Source organism: Chiloscyllium plagiosum, chromosome 20 (genome assembly GCF_004010195.1).
Source record: "Chiloscyllium plagiosum isolate BGI_BamShark_2017 chromosome 20, ASM401019v2, whole genome shotgun sequence".
Taxonomy (NCBI): Eukaryota; Metazoa; Chordata; class Chondrichthyes; order Orectolobiformes; family Hemiscylliidae; genus Chiloscyllium; species Chiloscyllium plagiosum.
In genome coordinates this window covers 3513959-3523446 of record NC_057729.1, presented here as the reverse complement: position 1 = coordinate 3523446, position 9488 = coordinate 3513959, and the positions used below count along the sequence as shown (strand labels likewise).

At 41.2% G+C, this 9488-nt stretch overlaps 1 protein-coding gene across 2 annotated transcripts in view; it reads left to right on the top strand.

Moving 5' to 3' along the window:
- The window catches only part of nelfcd (negative elongation factor complex member C/D), a 46440-nt gene that overhangs the window by 18496 nt on the left and 18456 nt on the right, over positions 1–9488 (top strand). For both annotated transcript variants that reach the window (XM_043710124.1, XM_043710123.1), the window contains exons 6-9: positions 1243–1395; positions 2270–2400; positions 5963–6128; positions 9151–9285. In XM_043710124.1, the coding sequence (XP_043566059.1) occupies positions 1243–1395; positions 2270–2400; positions 5963–6128; positions 9151–9285 (585 nt within the window). The remainder of the gene's footprint in view (positions 1–1242; positions 1396–2269; positions 2401–5962; positions 6129–9150; positions 9286–9488) is intronic.

Sequence of the window (9488 nt, the reverse complement as noted above, 5' to 3'; positions counted from 1 at the left end):
TCTCATTGGAATGGCGAAGGATGAGGGGTGACTTGATAGAGGTTTATAAGATGATCAGAGGAATAGATAGAGTAGACAGTCAGAAACTTTTTCCCCAGGTACAACAGAGTGTTACAAGTTGAAGGGTGGAAGGTTTGGGGGGGTGTCAGGGTTGGGTTCTTTACCCAGAGAGTGGTGGGGACATGGAATGCGCTGCCTGTGGGAGTGGCAGAGTCAGAATCATTGGCGACCTTTAAGCGGCAATTGGATAGGTACATGGATGGGTGTTTAAGCTAGGACAAATGTTCGGCACAACATTGTGGGCCGAAGGGCCTGTTCTGTGCTGTATTGTTCTATGTTCTAGATTCTTGTGGCACTGCTCTGGTCACAGGCCTCCAGTCTGAAAAACAATCCTCCACCACTACGCTCTGTCTTCTACTTGGAGCCAGTCCTGTATCCAAATGGCTAGTTCTCCCTGTATTCCATGATATCTTTTGAAATATCTGATCAGTATGGCTTAGCCCCATGCTCAAATGAGCATTGTACCATCTTTATTTAATACACAAATTATCCTGAACTGGATAAATAACTAAGACTGGTTTGTAGATGTCTTTTGTATCAAAGGTATGTTGAAAGTGTTAAATTCAGGTCTGTTTTTCATGGAAATGTTCAATCTTTCTGACCTCAGATTCAAAACTCAGGTTTCAAGGGTTTGGGGAGAATGTAGAAGCATTGCCAAGTGTGATACAGCACGATAAGGGTTGACCCTCCACTTTTGCCTTTCGGCCAATCTCTTTCATGCAGTAGTCGGAGTACTTGTAGCCTGCCTCAGCACCCATATGATTGGAATGGTGAGATAAGCCTTCCAGAGTTTCCATTGATATTCCTATTATCCACTGATTCCTGATGTTAATGAAACGATGTCAAGTGAAGACATAATTGAGCTCAGCTTTTCCGTGACATCAGGATAGCCAGCTGAAATTCACTGTCTTGTCAGACAAGTGGAGAGTGGCAACTTGAAAGGGAAAGAGAACACTTGCTTGAAATGTAGCCCAGCAAGAGAAAGTTAATTTGGTAGAGGAGGTTGAGGAAGGAATTTGTATCAAAGTTTTTATTTTGTTTAATCCTAGGATTACAGGAATGGTTTGGTCTAAATTTATTGCTGCTGTAGCTAGCTGCTAGTCACCAGATCATCCCAGATTAGAGTGGGACGACTGACTGATGTCTGATGGTCTTCGCTGCTGTCTCTTTGTCTCACTACAGCTGATCTCAGATGCTGGATACCAGGGTGAAATAACCAGTGTGTCAACAGCCTGTCAGCAGTTGGAAGTTTTTTCCCGTGTTCTCCGCACCTCGCTTGCCACGCTCATTGATGGAGGTGAAGAACATCTGGAGAAAAACCTGCCTGAGTTTGCAGTGAGTGTAACAGCTAATGGATGTTGTTTACAGTTATGGTCTTCAGAAATTGGGAGCAATGACAGTGGAATCTCTCTTACACCAAATTTTTTAAAAAGTGGATATGTGATCATTTTGAAAGATCATGTCATAAACAGCAAGAAGAATGATTCAGTCCTTTTCTCCTCAGTGGTAACCTTTGCAGATACTCAGCACCAGTGAAGTATCTCACCAACCTTCACTTTAAAATATCTTGCTGAACTGCTGAGGTCACACATGTTTCCTTTTGTTGACCTTCTACATATTCACCAAATGTAATTATCTCCTCCCCCTGAGACGTACAGACTAACTCTCAGACTGGTCCTTATTGAAGAAAAGTTAAGAACTTTTTCAAATGATGTCTGTTTGGACTGCTAGCATAGCTTGAGGTTTCTTTTCAGCTCTGTTGACTTCCAAAGTCAAAACTACCCTTCAGCTGGTGCAAATCTTTTCCTCTGGCCATCTGTCTCTGTAGCTCATAAAGTTTCTATTTAGTGAACACCCCAGTAAATTATCTTATTATGTAACTTATCTAGTTATTGAGCTTAAGTCACATGATTTCATGGGACACTATCTTTAGCTCAGTGTTCCAAATGACTTTCTAACCCTCTTTAAAGAGTGGATCTTTGTAGCATTGAAAACCAAAACCTGTTTACATCTACTTTGAAAGGCAAGTTCCGAAATAGTAATACACCATTATAAAGCTTCATCTCACTCATAGCATCTTGTGTAGGCAACTATTCTTCATGAATGAGCTTTGTTATTATAAGCAGGCTGTTTGCAGCGAGCTCAGGATTAACATAGAGCCTCTTGTGTAATGGATATGCATGAATCCTGTGCTTTGTGATTTCCTCAGAAAATGGTGTGTCATGGAGAGCACACATACCTTTATGCTCAGTCCATAATGTCTGTCCTGGCCCAGGAGGAACAAGGTGGAGCAGCTGTCCGACGAATTGCGCAGGAAGTTCAGAGATATGCACATGAGAAGTAAGTACATTAGAAGTCCCAAAGACTTTTATTCTTCAAATATGTGCTGAAAATTCTTTCCTCACTGATTTTCTGTTCCATTATTCCTAAAGTGCTAAGGATAAAGTTAGATGGGCACAAGTTAGCTTGCATTCCTTACATCACACAGCTATAGGTGATATGAGATCATGGACAGTGTGTCCAATTTCTGTTCAATATTCTTTTAATATCACTGTCATAGAGCAATAGAGCATGCTTTAAGCGATAGGTCATTTAGCTCTTTGAGCCTGTTACCCATTCAGTGCAATCACAGCAGATCTGCACAGTAGCTCCAAATACTCATCTTTTCCCCACATCCCTGAAGAACTTTGACAAAATTTATCAATCTCAGATTTAAAATTAACAATTTACTCAGCATCAGTTGTTATCTGCAGAAGAAAAATTCAAAAACTTATACTGCTCTTTGTGTGTAGATGTGTTTCGTAATTTTACTCCTGAGAAGTCTGGCTCTAATTTTTAGATTATGGCATCTAGTCTTCAACTCCCCAACTAGTAGAAATAGTTTCTCTTAAAAAACCTCAATGCTGTACCTCCCTTTGTTACAGCAAAGTTACCACATCTGTAGTTTGTACAATAAAAGTCAGAAAATTTTGGAATTACTCAGCGGATCTAGCGTTATCAGGAGAGAAACAGAGTTCGTGTTTTAGGTTGTTGACCTTTCAGTCCATGGATGTTGCTTGACCTGCTGAGTATTTCCAGCATTTTCAGTTTTTATTGCAGATTTACAACCAGAAGTATTTTGCTGTTGCATTAGGGCTTACTTTCTATAATCACTCCTCAAACCTAAATCTTAGAAGCCAGGAATGAATGCAATCATTCTGCATTTCACTTCCTTCAGGCCAGAAATCAGTGATGCCCAGAACCACACTCAGTATTCCAGGTGAGATTTAAATAGAGTTTTGTATCCCTGAATCATTACTTCCACTGTTTTATATTCTAGATATCAAGGTAATGAATACATAAGCCTATTTAATTATTTTTTCTTTCTGCTTTGACATTTTGATGATCTATGTACCTAGACTCCACATATTTTCAGACCTCCGCTATTTTTTTTTTGGGTTGTGAGTATTTACTGCACAGCCCCAATTTCCCTTGAGAACAGTTTAGAGTCAACCATGTTGCTAGGTGCGTGGAGTGACATGTGAACTTTGGTAAAGATGACAGATTGTGTTCGCTAAAGGATCTTAGAAAACCGAGATGTGTTGTTACAATAATCGACAATCGTTCCAGATTTATTCATTGAAGTTAAATCCTACAGGCTACTCTAATAGGATTTGAAACCTTTCCAGAGCATTAGCCCAGGTCTGTCCACCATCCTTCCCACCCATCCACTGCACCCTCCCCACCGACCTATCACAATTAACCCCCACCTGCATCACCTATCACCTTCCCACCTACCTTCCAGCCAGCTCCAACCCCCCCACCTCCATTCATCTCTCATCTCCCTTCCCCCTCCATATCGCTGATGAAGAGTTATACTCAAAACGTCGACTCTCTTCGGATGCTGTCTGATCTGCTGTGCTTTTCCAGCGCCATCTTTTTTGAATCTGACTCTCCAGCATCTGCAGCCCTCACTTTCTCCTAGTCTCTGAATTACATGTCCAGTGACATTGCCACCAAACCGTTATTTCTTCCTGGTGTGGCATTTTACCATTTAGAAGGTGCAGTGTGTCCTTAGGTCTAAAGTGGATACCTTACATTTCCTACACTGAAATTCATTTGCCATAGTTCAGCTCACTTACTTCATCTATTAATACCTCTCTATTTTACAATTCCAGCTATCAAAGTGTCAACAGGAAATTTTGATCTGTGATTTTCTATCCTGTCAGTTGGGTCATAAATTATGTGGATATAGTTGAGTCCTCAACACAGATCCTTGTGGAATCATGCTAGTCACTTGCTTCCAATTAGGATAACAGGCAAGAATTCTTTCTCTCTGTTTCCTTCCACTCAGTCGTTTTTCCAACCATGTCAATAACTTGTCTTTACAACCAAGAATTACAGCTTTAACTAGCAGTCTTTTATGAGGCATATTATCAAATGCCCCCTCATAAGACCATATGAATAATATCCATAGACATTCCCCTGGCAACTATTTTAGTTACCTCTTCAAAAAGTTCAGTCAGTTTTGTCAACTACTGTTTAGATTTCCTTTGGGCTCAGAAGTTTTAAGGTGTTCAGTCACTCAGGTTAATTATAAAACAAACAATTTTCTGATGATAGCAGTGCTAGTAACTGACTTATAATTCCCTGCTTTCCATCTCTTGACTTTCAGCCATTCGAGATTGATAAATAATGATAAAGCATGGAGATCATAACAGTCAAACCTTTTCCTCATGTTCCACTGCTATAGTGCACTCTAAGGTGAGACCATCTGTATCAATGGCCTAGGGCCACCCAGTCCCTGGCGGTGACCCCTGAACTGCCTGGTGCCAGCCAGTGTTACATGGATTGGTGCTTGTTACCTTCTGCTTGCATAGTAGGCTTCCACTAGAATTGCAGATGAACTGATGGAGGTATTTCTGTGAGTCACTTAAATTGAGAAGCAATCAAATGGGAATGAGTAGTATATTGAAACCTGCACTCATTCTTTTGCTTTTCCTCTCTCTTGGGTTCCTTTTCTCTGGGTTACTGAGTTCAAACAGACAGCTTTGGAAACGTGAGAACTCCTTCCTTGATTCTCCCAACCCCAAAAACCTTATTCTTCCCACATTTCTCAGAGATGCCGATTGTTGCTGGGAGACAGCTTCATAAACATTGGCCTCCCTTCAGAACCTCAGAACATGTTAATCTCTGGTCAACAGAATGCTTGGTTATGAGGAATCTGGCATGAGTCAATATGTATGGAAATACATTTTTCAGCAGGGATTATTGGAAAAAGATAAATGAGAGAAAGAGAGACTTACATTCATATACCACTTTGTATGGCTGCAGGACAACCAAACAAGTAGTTCAAATAATTTTTGCTGTTGTAATGTAAGAAATATGGTAAGCTGTGACAAACAGAGATATGATAATCTCTCTTTCTTTTGTTGATTGAAGGATAAATATTAACCAGGGAGAATTCATCTGCTGTACTTAAAAATAGAAATGATCTGATGACACTATCTGCCTGTGAGGGTAAATGAGGTCTTGTTTTCATGTTCAGCTGCATTGGCATTTCCAACAGTTCAGAACACTCTCAGTACAGCACTGGAATGGCAGCCTTGATGTCCTTCTGAAGGAGGACTTCAGTCAGAACCATCTGAGTGGTGTGAGTTTGCTACCAACTGAATTGAGGCTGACACTGAGAAATGCAAATACAGGCTGACATTTACCTCAGTAACCCTGAGACATGAGATGTACTGTTTCCCTGCAAACAGGATCAACAGACCCAGCATAATAATGGGACCCTCTACCCACTTCTGTACCACATCCATTCCCTAGTTATATGGTAACTTCAAACACACATTCTCAGCTCTTTGCACAGTCTTCCTTTTGTGATTTTGGAAAAAATAATTATCTTCGTGCTGCCTTCTCTTAGAGGTCATGATGCCAGCCAGATCACCTTGGCATTGGGCACTGCTGCATCCTACCCCCGAGCCTGCCAGGCACTGGGTGCCATGTTATCCAAGGGAGCTCTGAATCCTGCTGACATCACTGTGTTATACAAAATGTTCACGAGTATGGATCCACCTCCTGTGGAATTGGTAAGAATAGTACTCAAAGCCATTCTCTCGAAATATTGCACACCTTTAATTTCCCAAGTAACTCCTCGTGTCTTGTCTTGAACCAAGGTATGGTTCCAGGAGCTTGCATTCCAGCCAGGCCAGTGTAGTGAGCTGTTCAATTGTGTGAAGCATCATAGCTATTCTTAGTATTGTCCGTACACGTGCAGTTTCTAGTAGGAGTCACTGAATCCCACGCAAGTCAAGAAACCTGTTTGGTTTGTTTTATTTTACAGAGTCTATATTGCTAACATCAAAATAGCTAGCCCAAATGGCCCCCATCTGCACAGTACAGATGCCACTGCAGCCATAGCAGAGCCTTCTTTGTCAGGATGACTTGCATGTGCACAGATGTCATCAGCGAAGGAAATTTTTCTCCCAATTCATTATACTGTCCATCCTAAAAACAGTCAAAAGTCAGCAATGGGATTGGTGTGGATTTGAAAAACTCACCATTTACATATCAATGTGGGGCAACTCAGATACAGGGTACAGGATAGCAATGGCCTAGTGGTATTTTTGCTGGACTATTAATCCACAATGTAACTAATGTTTGGAGACTTGGCTTCAAACCCTGCTGTGGCAGATGGTGAAATTTGAATTCAATAACAATCTGGAGGAAAGAGTCCAGTGATGACCATGAAGCCATTGCTGATTTTCAAGGAAAATCCAGATGATTCACTAATGTCCTTTCAGGTAAAGGCAAACCTGTCACCCTCACCTGGGCTTTGACTCCAGACCCACAGCATTGTGGTTGACTTAACAGCCCTCTGGGCAATAAGGGATGGGCAGTAAATGCTAGCCTAGCCAGTGTTGCCCTCGTCCCATAAATGAGAAAAAAGGTAATTGAGATAAAATAAAGATCTGTGAGTGCTGGAAATTTGAAACAGAAACAGATGTTCCTAGAGGAACTGAGCAAGTCTGGCACCATCTATGGAGAGAAAGTAGAGTTAATATGTTGAGTCGAGTGATCCTTCTTCAGAACTGATAATAGCTAAGAAAAGGTGGTTACGTATGCTGAGGGCAGGAGATGATCGGGGTAAAGGAGTGAGTGGATAGACAGAGATGAAGCTAGAGAAAGAGAGAATGGTGGTTAGACAGAATTATGAATTATACTATGCCCTGGAAAGGGGATAAAAGGCTTATAGTGGGGATGATGAGTAGGTGAAAATGGGTTGGATGTGCTGAAAATAGCCCATGACATGACAGGGCCTGGGGTGAGAGAGTGGGCAAAGGACATAGGAGAAGGTGTTCAGGATCTAAAGCTATTTAATTCAATATTGAGTCTTGAGGCTGCAGGGTTCCCAAGTGAAAAATGAGATGCTGTTCTTCCAGTTTGCACTGAATCTCACTGGAGCACTGCAGCAAGAATGAGATAGAAATATTGGCTAGGGAAGACAGTGGCGTGTTGATGTGGTAGGCAACTTAAAACTTGGTCATTTTTGCAGACAGAATGTTGGCAAACCAGTTGCCCAGTTTGCGTGGATTTTTGAGATATCACTTTCAGTTGGGTCACATTGACCTGATCTGTTTAAATTCTCACAGGAACGGGAGAGTCGGGTGCCTAAAGTTATGAAGTGAGATTCAGTCCATCATTCAGACATTGATGCATTACAGACTCTAAATTTGTAAAAAGGGATTGAAAATTAAAATAAGATGGGTGGCATGGTGGCTCAGTGGTTAGCACTGCTGCCTCACAGCGCCAGAGGCCCTGGTTCGATTCCAGCCTCGGATGACTATCGGTGTAGTTTGCACTTTCTCCCCATGTCTGCATAGGTTTCCTCAAGGTGCTCTGGTTTCCTCCCACAGTCCATGGGGGAATTGGCCATGCTAAATTTCCCATAGTGTTCAGGGATGTGTAGATTAGGTGCATTAGTCATGGGAAAATGTAAAACGTAATAGGGTAGGGGAATAGGTCGAGGTGGGATACTCTTTGGAGGGTTGGGATGGACGTGTTGGGCCAAATGACCTGTTTCCACACTGTAGGGATTCTATGATGCTAGAAGTAAACAAATAAAAAGATGAGATTTTCCAGAGTTCTGATGAAGGGTTTTCTGTGGTCCAGCTTTGTAGTATTCTCTTTGTATTATTAAAGTGAAATTGTGGTATTCATTTGATTGAAAATATTCACAGAAAGATTACATTACCACAGAATACTGAAATGATTTTGTTTGCATTATAAGAAAAACAGACTTGTCCTACATCAAGAGCTGTTTGTTTCTTTGTTTTCTTGATTTTTACAAGCTGTTTTTACGTTCCTGGCTACTCTTATTAGGAACATTTTGCTTTGCCATGCTGTAATGATGTTCCAATTGATTTCATTGAGGAAATTCTCAGCGGTTTGTCTCAATCCTACAGTGTGACTATATGGACAGTGTGTCTCTGTTCGAGGCAGCTGCTGTTCCATAACTTTGCAGTGACGTGGCACTAAAAACCCAAGTTTCTGCACAGTTTGTATGCCACTTAGTGATAAGCTTGACAATAAATTAAGCCTTTGTTTGAACTCTTTAATAAATGAGATACTTGGGATGCGGGCTCCTTTACCAGCATAAAGCAGCAAATCTGACTAAATGCTATGCTGGATACCATCAGGGGAGTTACCCTTAAAGTGAAAAATGAGATGCTGTTCTTCCAGCTTGCACTGAATCTGACTGGAGCACTGCAGCAAGAATGAGACAGAAAATTGGCTAGGGAAGACAGTGGCGTGTTGATGTGGTAGGCAACTTGAAGCTTGGTCATTTTTGCAGGCAGAATATTGGCAAAGCAGTTGCCCAGTTTGCATGGATATTTGAGATATCACTTTCAGTTGGGTCACCCTTAAAGAAATAGAAATTTATTTACATTTTGTATGTGCGAATATCTCTAAGTTTGAAAATAGATGTCACAAACTGTGACCAGTGTACCTATTCTCAACTCCCTTTGATGATTAATTACCTCCCTGAAAGTGTGTTCTTTTACCCAGGCATTGTGAAATCTAATTTGATCCTTATGTGTCTCCTTCCAGATCAGAGTCCCTGCATTCCTCGATCTTTTCATGCAATCCCTCTTCAAACCAGGCTCTAAAATCAACCCTGAGCATAAACACAAATACATCTACATCCTGGCCTATGCAGCCAGTGTGGTGGAGTCATGGAAAAAGGTCAGTTGTATATTTCAAATACTCTGATATCAGTTGGAATGATGTCTTCAGGAGTCAGTACATTTATGTAATAATATGCATTATGTCAACAGACGGAATTAAAAGTCACACAACACCAGGCCATGTTGTGTGATTTTTAACTTTGTACACCCCAGCCCAATACCAGCATCTCCAAATCAACAGACAGAATGTTTGTGCAATAG